Below are 21242 nucleotides of genomic sequence, written 5' to 3'. Positions count from 1 at the left end.
GTGATGGCTAGGGGCTGCCTGTGCTGTCTGGGCTGGGGGGTGCATGATAATGAGCTGGGACCTGACCAGATGAGGAAGTGTATGCTGCTAACAAGGTTATGCCTGCAGCAACTTCAGCAGCCCGTTGTTATTCTATTTATACCAAAGCCCTGGTGGTGTGCGGTTAGGTGGGGTGGCACTGGCAGTCGCAGTAATGGATTGCTTCCTGCACGCAGACTGACAGGGACTCCAGGCAGGCACCAGCCCCAATAAATCAGAGAAGGGAGAACTGGGCTAAAATCAGAATCAGCCCTGATGTGATCTGACTGTGCCAGCGTGTCTCCTATATGGTCTACTTGAAAGGTCCTGCTTAGGGCCACGGTGCTGGCAGCCATCGGTGAGTAAAAGATTTCTGTTTGGTCCAAAGCAAAGAAGACGACACTGGGCAGAAACATGTTTCCATCATTGCAGCAGGGACCAAATCTGTTCCTTTCCCTTGTTTCCATAAATTGGAAGTGCAAACTCGTAGCCAGTGTCTTCCAGAAGCAAGTCTCTCCTCTTTCTGCTTCCCCATAGCTTTTCATGTGCTTACCTTTCCTCGTAGTTGAGCTGTGCCAGGAGCAAACGTTCTCCTTGTCACCCTTGTGTGGTGTTTGGGGGTAATAGGGGCACGAACTCCTGGGCCAGGTGACAGGGGATTTAATAGAAACATGGGAGGCTCAGGTCTCTGCTCCAAGATGGGGTGGCTGCTCCATATAGGAAGCCATTCCAGGAGCTTTTATTGGTAAACTAGAGATGCCTGAGTTGGTGGATGTTGGTTTGGACAAGGGTGCTTGCTGGCTTGTGGCTTTTGAGCCGTGTCCCGCTATCCAGACAAATTACAGCTTGTATAATGAATCGTTTGTTTTGCAGTTCTGCTGGTGCCTACGTGCAGATTCACCAGGAGCTCAGGCTAGATCTGAGATTCAAAGTAGTGGTCTCCTTTACTCTCTGCTGAGAACTGTCTTTCTTAGATGACAGCAGACAGAAATATCAGAGGATTGAATCCACTCTGCAAAAATATGCTTTGTGCCAGTGCAAGCCCCTTGCATGGAGAGAGTACTTGATTTTCTGTGCTAACAGGGCAGCTTTCTGAGCCCGAAGGTTCAGCTTGGCCAACTCTCCAGTGCTTAAACACAGGGGTAGCACTGGTACTGGGGCGTGGGGGACAGGGGCTCTATTCAGTGCTCGGTGGAGCATTTGCTAAACGGCAGTTCTCCCAAACAAGAGCTCTGTTGTACCCCAGTTCTCAGTCTGTCTTGCCTGCATAAACTTTGCTAACATCTCCAACCTTGCTGAATACTTACAAGATGAACTACCTCCTGACAGCTATTTTGATGGCATTACTGTATTATGGAAGGATTTTTTTTTTACAAGAGCTAGATTTTTTCTGTGGGAGATGTTTTCTTGGAATGGTGACCTCAGATCCATCTCATCTCGCACGCTGATCGTGGCTCCTGTGTGGTTTTGCAGCAGCTGGAGTTGTCTTCCTTGCATTGGTGCTCCACTGTCCCTCTCCAGCTCCATGATCTGGCTGTGGTCAGGGCTGTGGGGCAGCAGGGGTGGTGCCGAGGTCCCCGAGCTGCGTGTCGGGACACCTTCCTCCCACGAGTCCCACCGCAAGGTGGGCTCGTCTGTGTGGCAACCTCAGAGCCACCTCCCTGCAGCACACCGCGGTCTGCCTAGCTTAGCAGCCACCAAGCGTGAGTGCCTTAGGAAACAATTTAAAGTCAAGCAAGCTTGTAACAGTTGTTCTCTAGACAGTGTCCTAGCCTTTAGGGTTTTCCTGGTTTTATAATTAATGGTTTTTAATTAACATTTCTTTCCTGAATTGTGACCCCGTAAGCCCATGAAGACTTCCAGTGTCTGCAATATCCTGCAGTAGGGAGTTTAGCAGCTCACCTACATATTGCTGAAGAACAGCCAGCTTCTGTTTGTTTTGAACCTACCTCCCAGGCTATTAGCTTTGCCTCATGCCCCTGCCGCAGCCTTGCGCTCCCCATCTCACTCCTTCCCATCACTGGATCCAGAGGGATGCTGTCTGATAGACTAGAGAAGATGCTTGAGAAACCTGACTCGCTTTTCCTAAGAAAAAGTGGCATGGGGATTATTAATTGGTGCTAAGAGTTCTCCAGGTGTAAAAGTTTTCTTTCAAGATTGCACAGGGGGATTATTAGGTTCTTGAAGGAAACTGAACTGAGCCCACTGTACCCTGAGACTGTCTTGTTGGCTCAGTGCTTTAAGTGAGACTCTGGTCACACAGGAACCCTTGCCTTCAGTGTTCCTGACAAGGAGCTGGGAAAGTCCTGGGAAGCAGCTGGACAACCGGTCCTGGGTTTTACCACCTGGGGAGCTTTGTAGGGCTGGTTGGCGGCACACAGTCATAGCTGTGTATCGGTGCCTTGTAATTGTGCTGTGACTGCCTGGTTCATCTGCACAGTCTGGCTGTTGTGGGGCTGAGAGCTAAATGAGTTTCACAGTGGAAGGCAGAGTGGCCTTTCCTTCTTCTCTTCTTATGGAGCCACCGGTTTCCAGGAAGCCATGCATGCAGGCTCTGCTGCGTGCTTTTCTCTGGTCCACAGGGAATGGAGGAGGAGGAGATGCTGCCAGGAATTTATTGCTGTTTCCTGTCTTGTCTGAGCTCTTGTCCCCTCTGAGGTGGTGGGCTGGGGCTGCTGGTCTTCAGACCTGCAGCTCTTTGTATCCGTGCCAGGAACAACCCAGCAGCAAAGTGAAATTGCAGCTCCTTCCTTGCCCCCTCACTCAGACAGAGCAGCCGGTGAAAGGAAACAGGGGGATGAGTTACAGTAATACATTTAGCAGATGGTAGGGGAAAAACAACAGTTATTTCCATCAGCGCCCTCCTGTCAGCACGAGGGTGCCATGCCCACCTGCTGATCTCCAGCATGCTCATCTGGCCTTGCTTTGCCTCCCTTCCCTGCCGTACCACTGAGCTGGGGTAAAATTAATGGGGCTTATTGATAAACTCTGATTTAGCTCTGCAGTGCAGTCTCTGTTTAGAAATGTCTTTGGGATGCTCTGTCCAGTAGATTGCTCCATTGGTCCCTGCACCTGGGACATAGTATTCAGGTCTTTGCACAGTTCTGTGGTCTCTGAACTTAACAGATAGTCTCCAGTTTCTAGATAACAATGTCCCATTTGTTTCTAGTCCACCTTTGTTGCATTTCATTTAATTTTATTGATAGCTCCATGGATGAGTACCAGAGGTTTAAAGTGCAAAGGGAAGGGGGGACCGGGAGGATAAGGCATTGTGAGTAAAACACATTGCCAGGATGGGTGGGCAGTCTTTGAAGGCAGCCAAGTCCCGGCATCACCCCATCGCTCTAGGGGAATAAAATGTCTGCAGTAATTATGGTCTGAAAATGCAGATGAGCTTGAAAGAGAACAAAGCGTAGCCCAGCTCTGGCTGGCTTTCTTGCTGAGCATGGAGGGATCTCTCTGCTTGGCCTGAAAACAAAGGGGAAGGAGGGGAAAAGGTGGTTTTGCCAGTGGAGTTCATAAGCAGATGAAGGGGCTCCTGGGGTCCATCTGGGCTGGTCCATCCGTCTTTCCAAGCAGTGGTCAGGCAACTCGAAGCCTCAGGAGGGTCGCCTTACCACCAGGTGAATGTTTTCCTCCTTGGAAGCTCCAGTGCCTGCTCTGTGCTTGCTACTGTTCCTGGAAGTAACAAGGATCGATGCATGTCCCCTGGTACCAGAATATTTCATCTTGGCCACAGTGGTGAATTATGTGAAAGTCTTGAGAGCTCTTTTGTAGCAACATGGACCGCTGTGGTTGGGCTGGGGACAGAGCTGGTGCATTTGTTTGGGTTTCAGGCTGATTGAGGCTTTTCTGGGCCCATATATTCTTTGATTTGGTGTTTCGTTTTTAATCATGAAATGCCCAAGATTTCATTGTGCCTGAAGAGGGTTGTGCTTGTGCCCTGAGTTTGAGGCTGTTCAGCAACCATGTTTCTTGGCAATGTTCAGATAAGAGAAGGAACCCAGGACCTGTGGTTTCTAACCCGTCTCATCGGTGGTGTGGCCAGTGCTGGCTGTAGCAAGAGGACTTGGGCTGAAGCTACCTCATTGCCTCCTCATAACCACCAATAGCTCCTGCTTGCTCTGTCCTGAAGGCACTTTTACTGCTGCACAGCCCTGGTGTTCATCCTCTCTACAACACTTTAATGACTTGTTCTGTTTTGAGGTATAAATGTTTGCCCCTTCTCCAACCACTCCTCATCCTTGTCCCCGAGAGAGGTGCGGGACATAGAGGAACTTCAGTATTTCCCTTTTTGCCTGTCACCAAAGTGGTGCCCACTTCTGTGGGAGCTGTGGTCTGTGCTGGGAGTAGTTCTGGGGGTTTGGGCTTCCCTAGTTCCTGACTATGCTGCCAGATCATCCCAATCCACCCGCCTTTGCCAAGTGACATGGTGGGAGTTGTGGCTGTCAGACCAAGCCACCGCAGAGCCTGGGCCAGCAACTGAGCCTCACCCTGGGAAAGAAAAAAGCATTAAATTACTAAATGAGGGGGGGAGAGATGGGCTGTTTGCAAGGCGAGTGATGCCCCATGTCACCCATGGGGACGTTGGTTGGTTGAGGGAGGTCAGTGGCCCCACTGGGGCCAGCACTGCTGTGCTTTTCTGCGCGGGTTTGTCATTTGGCCAACAACCAACCCAACTACCCCATCCCTCTGCTGATGCTCTTCCTTCTCTTTTTCAGGGAGCCCATTGGAAAGAAGAGGTCTGGTAAGGACTCCTTTCGTGTCCGCCGGTTCCACTAGCTGCTCCTTTCACCCACAGCTGTGGTCTCCTGGAGTGGGACAAGGGTCCGGCCCCATGGCGGGCCAACCCCCAGCTGTGCTCCCCCATGGGGTGTGGGGCTTCCCGACGCAGCGTGCCCCCTCTGTCCATCCAGGGTTTCACTGCAGCCTCCAAGTCCCAGTCTCACATCCTCCTGCGCCTCCCATGGCGCTCCCAAAGGTGGGATGGACGCTCGCAGCTCTCCACGCTGCGCTGGCCTCCCTGTTCACTCGTTAACTGAGTCATTGCCACTGCTGCTGCCACCCCCCTGTTCATTTCCCTCCCCGCCTCATGCCTTGTCTCCCGTCATTTTGTTCCTCCATCAGGGTTTATCCAGAGAACGGCCTCTTTCCTGCAGAGAGGTAGTAACAACTGCTCGCTACCTGGCCCTTGCTCTTGCTTTGCCTTTCGCCAGGGGGACACCTGCTCGGGCTGGGTGGGCAAGCCCCTTGCAAGAAGCTGTCACGTCCCCCCGTAGCTTTCTGTGGTGGCTGGTGGACACGGAGCAGTAGTGGAAAGGAGGTACAGCGGGCTCGGGACTGGTGCTTGGCTGTCAGTACAGCTCCGTGTGCAGGGGCTGTGTCGCAGGTCTTGGGTGAAGGGCAGGGCTTGGTCTGCAGCCAGGAGGATGGGGATGCAAAATTTCCCAAGTCTGAAGGAGGGTCTGAGCTGCATGGTGGTCAACGTGAGGTTGAAAGTCTCCCGATGCAGCGGTATGTTCTGCTTTTGTGATTGCATCAGCTGGGACCCTTTGGGTGGGCGGTTGGATCTGGGATGCTCTACTTCTGCTCCTCAAGAGAGGGGAACATCTCTGAAAGACCTCCTAGTCGGTGTGTTTTAGCAGTTACCTGAGCTTCCCAGAAAGAGGAGGAGAGAGGAGGGGAAAAGCCTTCAGTCTGTGGATTAGGGAGGGCACCTTTCAGCTACTGGAGCCACAGAAGATATAAAAATAGCGTGAGGGTCTTTGGGAAGGAAGGTCTGAGTCTTGGCTGGATGGAGATTCTGCTGAAATAGGTTGTGGAAGTTTTTGGCCTGAGAGTTGGCACTGCCATAAGCTGGGTAAGCAAATTCACTCGTAGGTGAGTGGGTTCCTCTCGGAGGAGAGAAAAAAGGTACAGGGGAGACTCAAAGACTTAATTCCACTTTCCTTTCTTTTCTACTGGATCTGCAGAGCATCCCTCCCTCAAGAACTGATAGTGTCCCAGCCTCTTACCTGGGACTAGTTGTAGCATGCGTATGAAAAGCTCAGATGTTGTCTGCTTGAATAGTGGCTCCTGGTTTTGCTCTGTTCTCATGGGCAGGTCATAAGTAGGTGCTCTCCTGATTGACTAGCACGGGTTTACTAGTATAGTTAAAACCTTCAGACAACATTTTCTCCTTAAACTGTGACTGCTGCAAGGTGTGTCTGTCAAAGCTGGACCTTGGGATGGTCATTTTATAGCTCTCATGAGCCATTTGCAAGTTCAGACTGCAGTTTTTGTACTAGCTTTCTTGTGCTGAAGTGGTGGGTCTTCAGCTAGCTTTGGAGGCAGAGAGAAGTCTCTGGCTGTGGGTGGGGACAAAAACAGGCTGCAATTTTTTTCCTTCTCCTCTCTTTTGATAAAACAGAGGTAAAATAAAGATACAATCTCCCTTGTCTTGAAAACTTCTCTTGTGTGCTGGCTCAGCAAGAACATTTGGTGAATAAGGGAAAGGTGTTATGTTTCCCTATGAGATCAGTGTGTGTTTAGATCACTTTGAACCCAGTCCACTTATGTTAGGCAAGAGAAAAGAAGACCTCTCTAGGGTTGAGGAGAAGAGGACGAAAATTTCTGCTGCATAACTCAGTTCTTTGAGGGCAGAATTCAATTTAAGGATGCTGACTGCTAAAGAAGGAGGAGCTTTTCTCCTCTTTGTGTACACAGCTTCGTCCTGCCTTCCCACTGCAGGTTTATGGGCAGCTTCATTCTGCCGTCCTGCTGGCATGGTGGGTTTATACGTGACACAGGGATGTTGCTGAGGTCAAAGAGAAAATGCTCTTTGGGATGCTGTTTGCTTGGCACCGTTGAGGGGGAGGGAACAGGGAGAGTTTGGGTAACATCCAAGCCAGAGCCTGCCCTGGCAGGGCATGATGCGATGTTTTGCCCATGGCACCTGGCATATGTGCAGTAGCCATCAGGGAAAGATGTTTGCGTGCAGTAAGGTTACAAAGGGCCGATGCCTTGTGCCAGATGTGTTCAGAGACTCCTCTCGCTGTCTTGCATTTTCTGGCAGCAGAAACAGAGTTTGGTTCTGCTGCTGTCACCCCGAATCCTCTTCTACCTTGTGGAAGTCCCTGACTGTTGATCGGTTCCTCAAGCCTTGCCTGCTTTGAGGTAGCAAATATGCAGCAAGGCACAAAAAAGGCTCTTTCAATAGGGGATCTCCCTGAGGAGGGGGAAAGCAATAGCTGTTCAGAAACAAAACCAGCAAGAATTATTTCTCAATTGCTTATTTCTGCCAGCATTGCCAAAGAGGGGGAGAGCTGCTCTTCAGGAGAGCATTGGAAAGAGTTCCTGAGCTCCTGGCAGAGCAAGCCCTGATTTGAAATGGGATTTAAGCAAACACTGGGATGTGAAGTGGGTTAAAGTGCTGCCTGCCCCCAGCCTCCTGTGATAACCAAGAGACTCAAGTGACATTTGCTGTTGCGAGGAGGGCCCGGTGTAAGTGAGCATTGGAAATAAAATCTGCTTCCTCTGCCGAGTTTTTTTTACCAGTATTCATAATCCTACATGTCTGTGAGCCTTAGGCATGGGCCCAGGCTCTGTACAGCCTGCAACTTGCAGGGGGGTGGATTATTCCCTGGGCTCTGAAGACTGACTTGGCCACTGATTTAGGAATGTCTAAAAGTAGTCATCATATCAGTCCCCAAGACTGTTTTGAGCGTTTCTAGTCACTCCTCCTCTCGCAGCTGAACAGAAAGCACAGATGGAGAGTCATGGGTTTGTTGCAGCACTGACAGTGCAGGGGAACCTGAAACTGTCTCCAGAGTTTATATTTGGGTGGAGCTGCCCAAGGAGGCTGGCAGAGAGCTCCAATATCCCCCTGCCAGTTTTATTTTAGATGCTTTCTTGTGTGGCCACATCCCTTTTGCTGTGCTATGTAATGCGCCTGCAATGGCACAGAGACCCCAAATCACAGTATTCAGTCTAATGAGAGACAGTGAAAAAAACAGCTGTCATATCCTACAGCAGCCATAGCGGGACCTTTCTAAAACTCCACTGGTGACTGGTATTTCCATGTGATTATTTTCCAGTTCTGGAAAAATCCCTGGAGAGATGAGAGGGCCTGCAAAGAGTACAGCGCAACATCTAGTGCCCATTTCACGTGAGAGCATGAAGAAACTCACTTTTGCAGTACTGATCTTCACAGACTCCTCAGGTCTGGGAGAGGAGGGGCTGTCCTGAGAGCATGGGGCAGATTAGCACAGGCCAGAGGACTAGGAGGAAGAAACTATCCAAAGTTGGATAAAGCATGACATTTTTGGAAGGTGCATTAGACAGGGCCTAGAGTGTGCAGCAAGGGCAGGCTTCGAAAACAAATACCTGTGCCCCCTCTTTTATGTCAGTCCTGAGCTCTTTGTTTCCCTCTGGAGGCATCAGTGTCCAAGGCCCCCTAAGAAAGTCCTCACTTTTGGCACTGATACTGCAAAGCCCAAAATTGGAAAGGCTGGAAATGTTGCAAGTAACCCTGTATCTGTGAGATTTCCTACCTGGTTTTATACATCTCAACACTTAGGGTGAATGGCCAAGTTCCTGGTCAAACAAAACCTGCAAAGGTTTACGGGCTGACCCATCCCTCGTATGTGATGTGTCTTGAAAGCAAGGTCACCTGCAAAGTTTTGGTAGCAGGGGGGCTACAGGGATGGCTTCTGTGAGAAGCTGCTGGAAGCTTCCCCCATGTCTGATAGAGCCAATGCCAGCCAGCTCCAAGACGGACGCGCTGCTGCCCATAAATAGGATGTTTTGTTGTTAACCTGAGCGTGTATTTTTGTGGTTGAGGACAATTATGCCAGGTGAAGATGCTCCTGAAATTAACTCCTACTTCTTCCTCCAAGCTCAGTTTACCACTTCTGTTCCTGGTTTAATAGGTACATTGGAGGATCCAGAATTGCCTACTGAAACTACAAATAGCCTCGGAGCAATGGGTGTAATTATAGCGAAGGAGGCAGAAAGGAGAGTACTTCTCTCTTCCTATAGCTGTTATTCTCTCAGGGGCTGGGTAGATCCTCTGATCGCTTTAAGCACAAACCTTTAATTGAGCTAGTAGAACAGATAGTCCTAGCATGCACCATTCACTTTAGAGGGCTATTTTTAATTGTCTGGTGCCCCACCTCTGGGTTTTGGCATGGAGGAGGCTTTCATTAGCGGTAACAGATCCTCTGCACTTGGCCAGCTCACCTGGAGCTCTGCAGAGTGCTGTTTATAGCAGAATAACATGGACAATTTGCCTCCTCTTCCTTTAAATAAGACTGTCCTGAAGATAAATTGTTCATTTAAATCTTTGTTGTGGTCTTTCTTTCTCAGAACCAGTTTGAGAGGTTGTGACCTTGGGCACAGGAGAGCTTCTCTGTGGGGGAGCAGGGCATCCTAGGATTGCTGAAGACCTGCTAGATCTTGTCCATCTCTACTTTTGTACCACTCATTGCAGGATTGTGCCCTGCAATAGGTTCCCCCATAGGAAAGATCTTTTGTCAGGCTGAGACCTCTCACGTGATGGGGGAGCTGTTGCAGTGTAGGCGCACTTGCCCATAGAAACTTCTTCCTGATACGTAGCCTGAATTTGTCTTTGCTGCATTTTGCCTTTATATCCCAAGGGACCGTCACTCTCTCTGTCATTTCTTTCTCACACCCTTTAGAGACTGGGAGGTAATTGTCCTGTGTATCTCCCATGCTGTAGCAGCTAGAGGGCTGGGCCAGATGTGATTTCTGCCCCGACCCAAAACTTGAGGCTCCCTGCTCAGAGTACATGCACAGCCCCAGTAAATTCGACTTAACACCCATGATCAGGTGTGTGATTCTTTTTTATCACTCGTGCTATAATAACTAACGCTATCCTATTTCCAAAGCACTTGGCAAATATTAATTAATTCTTACCGCCCCTGGGGAGAACGGGGTAATAGAATAGTGTCCTCAACTGACAGGCTGCGAAGCCGCAAGTCAAAGTGTTGGGTTGGAGGCCAGAGCAAGGCTCAGGGTGGAGGGGAGTTGTAGGCAAGAGTTTCTGACACCTTTTTGCTTCTTGGAGGCTTTTGGAGGCAGATGGGGCAAGTCCTGCTGGTGCTCCGGGTAACCGAACGCCTTGTGGCTGGTTTAGCAGGAGGCTGAGCCCGAGCGAACGCCCTGCTCGGTGGGCTGAATAGGCTGGACTCGGGCACTGAGCACACACAGTGTCTGCTCATGTGGGCCTGCAAAGTCGCTTCATGGCCTCCCTGCACACAGCAAGCCTCTGTGCACGTGTGGGAAAAGGGTAGCTTTGCTCAGTGTATAGGCACAACCTTGGGGCCATGTTTCTAAAGCAGAGACAGGTGTGAGTGGAAACCTCTGTTGCAGTGCTACCGCAGCAAGCGACGCCAAGCGAAGGGGGTGCATCTATTTCCAGAGCACTCTCCTAAATGAAAATATGCTTGGAAAACACAAGCCGGCCTTGCCCTGCTGTGCCTCGCTCGCCGGTCCCCTGGCAGAGGAGGGGGCTGGCAGCGCTGCCGGGTGTTCCCCTGGCCTTAGCCCGCAGTGCCACCTGCAGCCTGCCCGGGCTCTGCGCAGCCACTGCTGCAGCGCCCAGCTCTCCCCGCCGCAGCCGTCTCATCTCCAGGTGTCAGGCCCCTTTCTGGCCAAAGGAAAGCTTTCCTGCCCCTTTGCTCCTCCTTGGGGTATTTTTTTTCTTTTCTGATATTAAATTGAGATCTCCAGCAGGAGGAGCAGCAGGAGGAGCTGGGCAGAGTTAGTGGAGCAAATAGCAGACAGAGCAAGCTGTGCTGGCGAGTTGTGAGAAGGTGACTGAAATACATAAGGGCAACGATGACAGAGGGATGCTGCTCTGTCCTACAAACACCCCTCCGCCTGGGTGTCCAGGCTCTTTAGCCAGGACCAGCAAAACTTACTGCAGGTTGTGTTTATTGAGTTGGGGTCTGAGCTGGTCCCTGCGTTGGGGCAGCTGATGCCAGCGCACAGGAGACTGTCCCGAGCCCCCCTCAGCCTCTGACAGCAGGGACCAGGCTGCTGTACGCATCCGTGGCAGTGGTGGGGTTGCTTGGACGGCTCTGTCTGTGAGCAGGAAGGTGGGTAGCAAGTGAAAGGTCTCACCTGGCTGTACCCATCTCACCTGGCTGCTGGTTTGGTCTCTCTCCTCCTCACTTTGCCCAAGTTTCTGGCTCACGTCTCTCACGCTGGGGTCCCCAGGGTGTCCTGGAGCTGCTTGCAGGCCAGTAGGCGCTCAGGAGCGGTGGTCCACGCTCTCAGGAGCTGGTGCTGACCCCAGCACACGGGTCGGTTCTTGTCCCCCCTGTTCAGGAGCTGACTCTGCATCGGTCGACCCCTTGGTGCTGGAGCAGTATGTCGTGGTGGCGGACTACCAGAAGCAGGAGAGCTCCGAGATCAGCTTGTGCGTGGGCCAGTTGGTGGATATCATTGAGAAGAACGAATCAGGTACAGAGAGTTTGGCTTGGCAGAGGGCTTTGGCTCTACTCTATGTCACAGAGCAGGGGCAGGTATAGCAATCCTGTATTGTCAGTGTTTTCCTAATAGGACCTTAAGCAAAACAGTCTCCAGGCACCTCACAGGGATGTCCTTGGGTGGTCAGTTGAGGTGGGACGTGGAGGAAGCAGCTTCAGTCTGCAGGCTGTCTGTATGAGCGTGGACAAGACTTCGGGGCTGTCTCTAAAGGAAGGGTCTGATTACCCGTGTGCTGAGCGCCAGGCACCATCCATCTTTTACAGTCTCTATGCTTCTTCATGCTGAAAACCTTCACCAATGGGTCCTGAGGACAAAAGCCATTCCTGGAGTTGGCAGGCTTGTTTTATTGACAGCGGGGGACACTCTCACGGTGCCCATGAAAGGCCCCATTGTGCATTCGCAATTCCTGCCTCCAAACACGATGAAGCACCCGGCCGTGGAGCAGGGGCAGGCAGCCGAGCTACTCGCTTGCTTCAAAACTTAAACTTGCTCTTAACAAGCTTTAACAAGCTCTCTCCCCCCTGCAAAGGGATTGAGCGATCTCGTGGGCCCAACTTCTGGAGTTTGTTGAAAAGGGGAGTTTATTCCCTGAAGTTAACAGAAGTTGCTTAGGAGGGGTTTAAAGATAAATTGTGAAAATAGATTTTAAAATTCTGGAAAGCCTGTCCCCAGAGGATTGATTGCACCAGCAGCTATGTTTGAGAATGAGGAAAATAAAAGCAACCCTGAAGCAAGTGAAAACTATTAGCACAGCCAATTCAAAAGCTATGGCAAATAATTATTTATCAAATGTCAGCCCCGGTTTTCCCTTCCATGCAGGTAGCTGCTGATTCCCTCCCTGACAATATAGTTGTCTTTCTAAATGACTCGCTGGTGAGGTTCTGAGGATAATGCTTGGTCTTCATCTTCCCCCCCCCTAAAGGCACAAATAACTTGTGCTTTTAATAACAGAGGAGCATGCATTTATTTTGATTGGACACCCAGGGTGGCCCAGAATTGGTGGTGGCTGCTATGGAGCTGGCTAGGTTTCCACTGGGAGAGCTCATGTTTTAATCCTGCATTTGCTCTTAGCTTTTAAAATTTGCTGTTTCCACAAATGTAAAGAAAGCGAGAGCACAGCAGGAGTCAGCTATCGATTTGCAGACAATGTATTCATGACTGCTAATTAGCCTGGGTTTGCTGACCCAGACTGAGGGAAAATGAACCATGAAGGAAAAAAAAAGGAAAGCAAATGCAGTGGCTGGAGCCATTCAGTTCTCAGTGCCTCTTCCGTTTTTCATGGGGAGGGAACTGTACATTTAGATATCATTCAGCTGTGATTCTCCCATGCTGCTGTCTGTGCTCCCTTTCAGATAGCGCTTGGGTCTGTTGCTTTGGGGTCATCCCAGCCTCCCATGGAGGCAGCAAGGAGGGGACAAAGCCCTCGTGGCCCATGGGTTGGAGGGAGGGAGTTTTGGGCTGGTGGGAGCCCTTGGCTGAGCCGCTTGCTGTTTTCTTCTCAGGCTGGTGGTTTGTGAGCACGTCGGAGGAGCAAGGCTGGGTGCCAGCGACCTGCCTGGAGGCCCAGGATGGTGTCCAAGATGAGTTCTCAATGCAGCCCGACGAAGGTAAGAAGCTGCTGGAGACATCTGCCCCAGCTTCTTTGTGCTGAACTGCACAGAGCTCCTCGCAGGACTGCTTAGCCCTCCCTGACTTAGACAGGGCAAGAGCCCAGGGAAGGACAAACCCACACGTGCTGTTCAGTCATGTCTGCCCATAATAGTCCTGCCTGCCCAGCACGCTGCTCCAGTGCTGTAGCAGGAGTGAGGCAGCTGGATACTGGGGGTTTAACTGCTGGCCTTTCTGCTCCTTCACAGAGGAGCTGAAGGTGCCACCTCCAGGGAACACCCAGTTCTGCCATCCCAATGCCTCCTTTAGACCCCAGGGAGCTGTTTTACCTGCACTGAAGGAGGAGCAAAGCTCAGGTCCTAGGACAATTCCCTTGTCTTCTAAACCCATGCAGAACAAAGAGCATGCATGAGCTCATATGAGAACAGCAAGGTTGCAACCTTTGCTTAGAGCAAATCTGAAATGCCCCTGGAGAATGCATTCTTCCCATTGACCACTGTATGCTCAAAGCAGTGCTGTAACTGGCTCAGCCCCTTGCTTGGGGAGATGGAGGTGGGAGGGGAGGCTCAGACCAGGAAGGGCCCCCAGAGGGCTCCAGGCAAGTACAGTCTCTGTGCCACTCTCTGGTGTCAGCCCTGTCTCCTCTTGGACCTGAAGTGCCACCTCCTTACGTCCTCTCTTGTCCTTCTCCTGCTTCCCCAACATGCTCTTCCCAGTCCCATGGAGATACTGGTCTCTGCCCAGGCACGTTGGCCGCCGTCGGACTCTTGGGGACTTGTACACCAGTGGATGGGGTCAAGGTGGACTTCATAGAGACTTGTTTGGCTGCCCATGTTTTGTGCTTAAAGCCTTGTTGTCTGCATGTTTGTTCGCTTTGCATGTGATGGACCCTGCTTGTGTCAGTCCTCAATGTGTGCCGTACATGTTCCTCAGCCTTCCATTAGGCCCACTCATGTCCACCTCTCTTTCCTCTATCAGCTGTTCCTTCTAACTTTTTGAGGCTTCTTTTGTATACAGAGGCTGGAGTTTCTGCTTTCCCCCCAACACATGTATGCAGACTTCTTGCAACTGCTGCCTTAGTTCCTGTAAGAGTAACTCCTCTGAGCCGTGGCCCTGGGGTTGGTGGCTCAGACAGGGTCAGGAGAAGAGCCAGCTTGGTTTTGCTGGATGTGACAGGACATTTTCTGCTTTGACTCACTGGCACGAAGGGAGTGGGAAATCAAGCCCTTCGAGGGCTGTGCTCTTCCAAGAAGACAAAGCCAGGAAACATGCACGGTGGGCATATATGAATGTCCAGAGGTGTGGGGTTTGGAGGTAGACTTCTCCCAAAATGGCCTTCAGTGCCTATTGTGGCACTGCTTAAGCACAACCAATTGCTTTCCTGGGTTTCCTCCAGAGAGGACAGGACAAGGTGAGGGAGAGGGGTGGATGGATGGACCTGTTTGTCTGACATGTTGTCTGCATGGCTGTTAGGAAGTTTCCCCTTCCTCTTGAAGGGAAGAGCATCCATGTCCCTGCTTACCGTTGTTTGGTCTAGTGGACAGGACATCAGGCTCTTCTCCAGGCTCACCACGTGGCTTTGACCAACGTCTTGGGGGACCCAGCTATTTAACAGGGAAGTTCATGTAGTCCTGCTGTTGTAAAGCAGTTTGAGAGCTGTGCACGACAGCATGTCTGTATGTGTGGGGTTACTCCCTGATGTCCATGGGATTTCTTTCCCTCTATAGAGGACAGTCCTTCTTTAAAGGCTCTGAGAAAGAAGATTGAACTGAAATGGATGCATGGAAGGGCTTCTATGAAGAGCAGGTGAAAGGAGAGCTATCATATAAAAGATAGTCTTTAGTCCTAAGGGAGAGGAGGAGATGTTTTAGACAACTTCTCCTTGGACCAGACTAGCTCACCAAAGCTTACATTTCAAAATGCAGCTGGGTTTGTTTTGATATACATTTCACTGGCATTGAGATACATCTGTTTTATGAATGGTTGCGTATCTCTGTCTGTTTGCACCTGTATTACAACAGGAATTATCATTATATAAAGTACTTAACTGTTGTTCAACTGAGTCCAGGTTTCCGTAAAACAGTATCTCCGTGAAACTGCACTTTCTTTCCAACAGAGGAAAAGTACACCGTTATTTACCCATATACCGCAAGAGACCAGGATGAAATGAACCTGGACAAAGGGGCTGTGGTGGAGGTGATCCAGAAGAACCTGGAAGGCTGGTGGAAAATCAGGTACCGTCCCTACCTCTTCCCCTTCCCTGGCACTGCAGCTGGGGCTGTGCAAAGCAGAGACCTGATGCGTGTGGGATGTACAGTCCAAAGGCAAGTCTAGGGTATCGAAAGGGCAGAGTACCAGAACTCATTTCTCTCCATCCCTACAAACTAAGGCTAGCTGACGTTCAGGGCTTCAGCCAAGCATAGCTGTGGTTAAACATCTTTAAAATCTCCCGATTTCCTGTGCTGGGAGGTGGACTGCGTCACGGCATCACATGCCCCAGCAGTGCAGAGGGAACCGGTGTGAGAGCATTAGTGTTACGTCACGTGCTGCTGATAGGAAAACCAGTGAGTGTCCTGGAGGCAGGCTAGATCCTCTGGCTGTGTTAGGAGGCTCCTGCGGAGAAGGGCCGTTGTTCAGGCCAGGTCTGCTGTGTGCAGGGTGTGCTGAGGCCAAAGACTCCAGATCATCGTGAGCTGATACTTGTTTTCTCCTGGAAGCTCATTTTCTCTCGTCTGTGGTCTAGCAAACGGCCGCACTCGAGCAGGGTGGGAGCACATGCTGCAATTTTCTTAACCTTACGTTGAACCTCTGGTCTTGGCAGCAGCAAAGCCCCAGAAAAATGTCCATTGACTTTTTAAGCAGAGGAGAGCTGCCACGAGAGCTCTAAAGGCAATTACAAGCTCAGTAGCTGGTGCCATCTGAGCATAGTGGCTGCAGCCCAGCCAGAGGGGAGAGTCTCTGACGCTGGCGCGGGACCCTCCAGCATGGCAGGGAGACTCCGCGGATGTGGTTTCTCAATCAGATCGCGGGGCTGGTTTCTCTCCTAAACAGTGCAGAATTAGAGCAGGGAAGGGATCCAGGCTGCCGGCACTCAGGCAGAGGGCTTGTGCTTTCTCCAAAGACCAGCTACATCAATCCTAGCAGCAGTGCTCTGGTTTTCCCCTCTGCTTCCCGTGCCAGTGCGCTTCATTCCTGAACTGGTGCCATTGCCGAGGTGAAAAGGAAATCGGGCTTCGCGCCATTTCCAGCCCTCGGCCCGCTGGCTGTGGCTGGCTTGCACGGGAGCATTAGTCATGGCTGGAGCTCTCCAGGTGCCCACGTGCCATGGAGCATGACACCGGGCAAGCTTGTTTTGTCCAGATCATGCAGTACCTTTGGTCAATGCGTGTCCTGAGCTCTGGCTCCAGGGATGTCCGATGGCTCAACACCACTCGAGCGCAGTGGGTTGCTCCTCCGAAGTGTTCGCGGCCCCAGTGCAGCACAGGGGCTCTGCACAGTGACGCTGCTGTTGTTGTCACCGCAGGTACCAGGGCCAAGAAGGCTGGGCCCCCGCCTCCTACCTCAAAAAGGGGAATGGAGAGATGTTCTCACAGAAGCTGGGGTCGGGCTCCTCTGCTCATTCATGTGCCTTGGATCTGGATGGCATCTCCCGGCAGCAGGTTGTTGCGAGCCGAGAGAAGGATGGGCTCGCTGGCCAAAGGGATGGGAGATTCGACAGCCGTCCCCTGCCCAATGCTGACATCCGACGCAGTAAGTGGCCAGTTGGGTGGCCAGTGGTGGCTGGGGTGCCTGCACGGCCTTTCCTGCAGGCTTTTGGGTGACGTAACAGGGTGTGAGGGAGGCAGAAGGTTTGCAGGTGCTGTGAGCTCTGCAGCAAGGTCTGGAGGTGACATTGCACAGCCAAATGGGGCACGAGCACAGTGCTGCCCAGGGACCTGCGAGGATCAGCAAATGTGATGGGGAAAAAAGCCTCCCCCTCCCAGACTGGAGATGCTCTCCTCTCAGAAGCTGGGGCATTTTAACCCCTCTGCAGGCCAGGTCTTCTGGGTCAGGCCTGCAATGAAAAAGCAATTTCGTGTCGTGACCTCAGTGGCATTTCCCAGCAGCACCTGATGGTGCAAAGCTGGTTCCTCTTCCAGCGGGATGCCCTCAAAAGCTGGGTGACCCATGCCACTCAGGGTGCCGGGCAGACAGGTTCCTCCTTTGGCTTCCTTGCCCATGGGGCAGGCTTGGTCCTTGCCTTTCTGTTTTCTCTTTCACTTGTCTTTTCTGAACACACGTGTGACCAAAAGCCAGAAATTCAACAGCATCTGAAATTCTTCCTCCACAGAGTCACCAAAGATGAGGCAGAGACCCCCTCCTCGCCGAGATCTCACCATAGTAAGTGCCAGCTGCTGTAGGAGAGCAGCAATGGCAAAGGCAGTCGGAGAGGAGCACTGAAAGGAGCTCTGGTCACTGGTTGTTTTTCGCCTGGGATCTTGCCCCTGTACCATGGGCTCTGCTCTTGGTCAAGGCTGGAGTACGCATGCCACCTCCCTGCTGTCTTAAGACTCTTCTCTTTGCATGTGGTCTTTAAATGAACTTTTGGCCAGTCTGTCCCACAAGGCTGGGTTGCCAGTGGGAGGCTGCAGACTGGCTCCCTCCCTCTGGGGAGGGTGACTCTGCTGTCAGCAAGAGTTCTGGCGCTGAGCAATTTTCTGCTCAGCCTGGAAATGGTTTGCTGGTTTGTGTTGATGAGGGTGCTGCATGGGCACAGCGGATCTCCCTGGCTATGCTGGCTTGTGTCTCTGCAGGCTGGTGGTCCGTGTGGATGTTGTGTCGCACCTTCTGTAGAAACATGCTGATGGGTTTTCTTTTTTCTTGTCATAGCCACGTGGTTTGAACCTGCCTAAACCTCCTGTCCCTCCTCAAGTGGAAGAGGAATATTACACTATCGCTGACTTCCAGACGACCATCCCTGACGGCATCAGCTTCCAGGCAGGAATGAAAGTAGAGGTGAGACTGTTATCTTCCCTTCTCACATCTTTGTGTCAGTGCAGCGCTCCTGACTCCCATTGCCCTTGGACCTGTTTCAGGCAGGAGCTCCCTTTCCAAGCAGGGAAGATCTGCTCACCACAGGGTTCTGGGTGGAAACCGGGCATGGTGGTCCATGTGGTTGCCTCTGTGGACTGTTAACATCCCAGGGCTCTCCTAGTGTGGGAGAGAAACCTGTATGAGCTCATGAGACTTTGGAGTCCCTGGTGCTCTTGGTGGCCTCCTGTCCCCCAAGTGTGTGGGTGCTGTGTTGTCTGAGCTAGTGGAAATTAAAACCATGTCACAAATGGGGGTAGAGATGGTGTTTTTTTCTTATTTAGGCCAGGTGTAAAGTTAAAAGACCTTCCAGAACTGTTTTCCTAGCACACCTGCTTTTGCTGGCAGAATCTCTCTTGCAGATGTGATTTTGCTTTTCAAAATGTAAGCTGTGCCTCTCTAAGAAGATTTTTTCCTTTACGGCTGCCCCGGTCAGCTCCTCCCAGGTCCCAGCCCCACTTCTGGAGCATGCAGAGGCCAGACAGTTGCTGATCCGTGCGGTATCGCTGCCGGTTGATCGCTCCAACAGTGCCGCGCAGTGGCCACCACCAGTACCCAGCATCCCGGTCCTGTCTCCCAGGTGGGATGGTGATAGCTCAGCCACAGCTCCTTGACATGGCTATGTTGTTCCTCAGTCCCATGGCATGCAGGTCCCCTTCCCTGGCAGAGGTCGTTAGCAGGTTCCCCTCCTGTTAGGATACCAGTCCTATGATTACATGGCTTTTGGTTAGCAGGACAGGGAGGCACTGAGGTCATATACCACCCTGACATCACTTCAGAGACACCCAGCATCCCCTCTTGTGCAGAGAGGGCTTCTGCATGGATGTCTGAGGTTTCCTTTCCCTTCGGCAGGTTATTGAGAAGAACCTGAGCGGCTGGTGGTACATTCAGATTGAGGAGAAGGAAGGCTGGGCCCCTGCCACATTCATCGATAAGTACAAGAAAACCAGCAACGCATCCAGGCCGAATTTCCTGGCTCCGCTACCCAACGAAATGGCCCAGCTCCGGCTCGGTGATGCTGTGGCCGACAGCAGCACCGGTGAGGAAGTGACAGGACCGTGCCGTCCTCTGCCGGAGGCTCCTCCTAACGGTACGGACTCTGGTGGGAAGTGGGCCAAAGACTGGAAGGGGAAGGAGGCTCCCGAGAGTGGGGACCTAGCCTTTGCTGGTGGCTACGAGGAGATCTCGGACCGTGACACAGAGGAGAAGCCCAGCCTGCCACCCAGGAAGGAGTCCATCATTAAATCGGAAGGCGAGTTACTGGAGAGGCAGAGGCCTCCCCCCAAGCCCCCGGGCATGATTTTGCCCATGATCCCACCCAAGCAGTTGGCGGCCCCGAAGGACAGCAAGAAGCCCGAGCTGAAACCGGAGAAGGGCAAACTCTTTCAGCTGAAAAACGAAATGGGACTGGAATGTGGACACAAGGTGTCAGCCAAGGAAGTGAAGAAGCCAAACCTCCGGCCAATTGTCAAGCCAACCAAGCCAAAAGCTGAGCCTGTGGAGGACAAACCTGAGCCCATCACCCAGAATCCGTTCTTGAAGTCAAGACCTCAGATCAGGCCAAAACCCGCTGCAGCCCCCAGGACTGACCCACCTCCAGCTGATGATAAACTGGACATTTGCAGCCTGCGGAGCAAGCTTAGACCTGCAAAGTGTCCAGAGAAACCCTCCGAGCAGGACACCGCTGCCGGTGAAAGCTCCTTCAGTAACGCCATGGTCTCTTCGGAGGCTTCTGGAAGGTTTCAGGAGAGACCAAGCATGGAGAGCAAACCCCTGCCCAAGCTGGACAGCCATGCCATGAAAGAGCCGCTGCCCAAATCTCCCCCGGGCCCAGCAAACACCCCGGCTGCCAGGGAGCCCCCGCCGCCGCGCCCTGTTGTGCCACCCCGCAGACCACCCCCTCCAAAGAAAACAGGGGGTCCTGCCTCCAGCCCCACGGCGGAGCTCAGGGCCCCGGCACGGGAAGCGCCTGAAATCAGGTCATCCCCAGTGCCAGGGAGACCCATGCTGGTTCCTCCGAAAGCAAAGCCATTCCTCTCTGCCTCCGTCCAAGACGAAACCAAAGTGAAAAGCAGCGTAAGCCCAAAGGTTATATCCAAGCCAGTGGAGAGAGGGGAAGCCAAGGAGAGGACCTCAGCCCCCATCTCCAGTCTGGACATCTCCAGGGAAGCTCTCTATGTGGCAGTGGCAGATTTTGAAGGCGATGAGGAGACCAACAGCTTTAAAGAAGGGACTTTGTTTGAAGTTCGTGAGAAGAACAGCAGTGGCTGGTGGTTTTGCAAGGTCCTGACTGGGGGGCCGTGCTGGGAGGGCTGGATCCCTTCCAATTACCTACGGAAGAAGCCATAGCTGCTCCTCTGCTTGCACAGCTGGAGGTTCCCTGGTCTCTCACCTGAGTATTTAATTAGCAGATTAATTTATAGTTTTCCATGAGGCTGGCTTTAAAAAAAAAAGATAATAATTGAGATCCCATGCATCCCAGCTGGTGCCTGTTGGCAGCAGCATGGAGGAAGCAGCTCGGCTTCCCTTGCCCACCCATGTGCTCCCACCTGCCCTCCTCCCCGTGTCCCCCCGTCCCCCCTGCCCTCCTCCCCGTGCCCCCCCGAGCACTGCGCTCCCGCGGCCGTGCTGGCAGCCCAGCCGTGCAGCTGGAGCTGCTCTGGCCAAGCTTCGTGGCATACGATGACTACCATGGTTCTCCATGCTGGGGAGATGGACCTTCATAGACATTTCTGCCACCTGTACAGGGAATTAGAAAGAAATACAGCAGTAGCCAGGGAGAGAAGTGAAGCATGGAACGGTACCAACAAAGGAAATCTGGCCGCACAAAAGGATTTGCCTTTCCCTGAGGCTCAGTGTCACAGTCAAATGTTGTAGGTCACGTTGCTTAGTCCAGGTGCGTAGCAGAGCCATAGGGAACGTGGCAAAAAGGAGGAATGATTGCTGAGAACAGGGTCCCTGTAGCTCTCAATGCACGTGCAGGCACAGGCATTGTGCTCCGGTTAAGGGCTGTGCCTTGCTCCCCCCCATGCATGCCACGGGACCGTCCCTTG

General features: G+C 52.2%; 1 protein-coding gene across 1 annotated transcript in view; it reads left to right on the top strand.

Annotated features, from left to right (window-relative positions):
• SH3PXD2B (SH3 and PX domains 2B) overlaps nt 1-20654 on the top strand; it is an 88620-nt gene extending 67966 nt beyond the window's left edge. Inside the window, exons 6-13 of the mRNA XM_009318556.1 lie at nt 4740-4765; nt 11350-11484; nt 13014-13118; nt 15236-15353; nt 16643-16869; nt 17450-17499; nt 17989-18114; nt 19042-20654. Coding sequence (XP_009316831.1) covers nt 4740-4765; nt 11350-11484; nt 13014-13118; nt 15236-15353; nt 16643-16869; nt 17450-17499; nt 17989-18114; nt 19042-20538 — 2284 coding nt within the window. The 3' untranslated portion in view covers nt 20539-20654. The remainder of the gene's footprint in view (nt 1-4739; nt 4766-11349; nt 11485-13013; nt 13119-15235; nt 15354-16642; nt 16870-17449; nt 17500-17988; nt 18115-19041) is intronic.
• Nucleotides 20655-21242: the final 588 nt, after the last annotated feature.

The sequence above is a fragment of the Pygoscelis adeliae genome, unplaced genomic scaffold, assembly GCF_000699105.1.
Source record: "Pygoscelis adeliae isolate BGI_AS28 unplaced genomic scaffold, ASM69910v1 Scaffold42, whole genome shotgun sequence".
NCBI lineage: Eukaryota > Metazoa > Chordata > Aves > Sphenisciformes > Spheniscidae > Pygoscelis > Pygoscelis adeliae.
The sequence above is the reverse complement of the archived record's forward strand: the minus strand, read 5'-3'. Positions and strand labels throughout refer to the sequence as shown.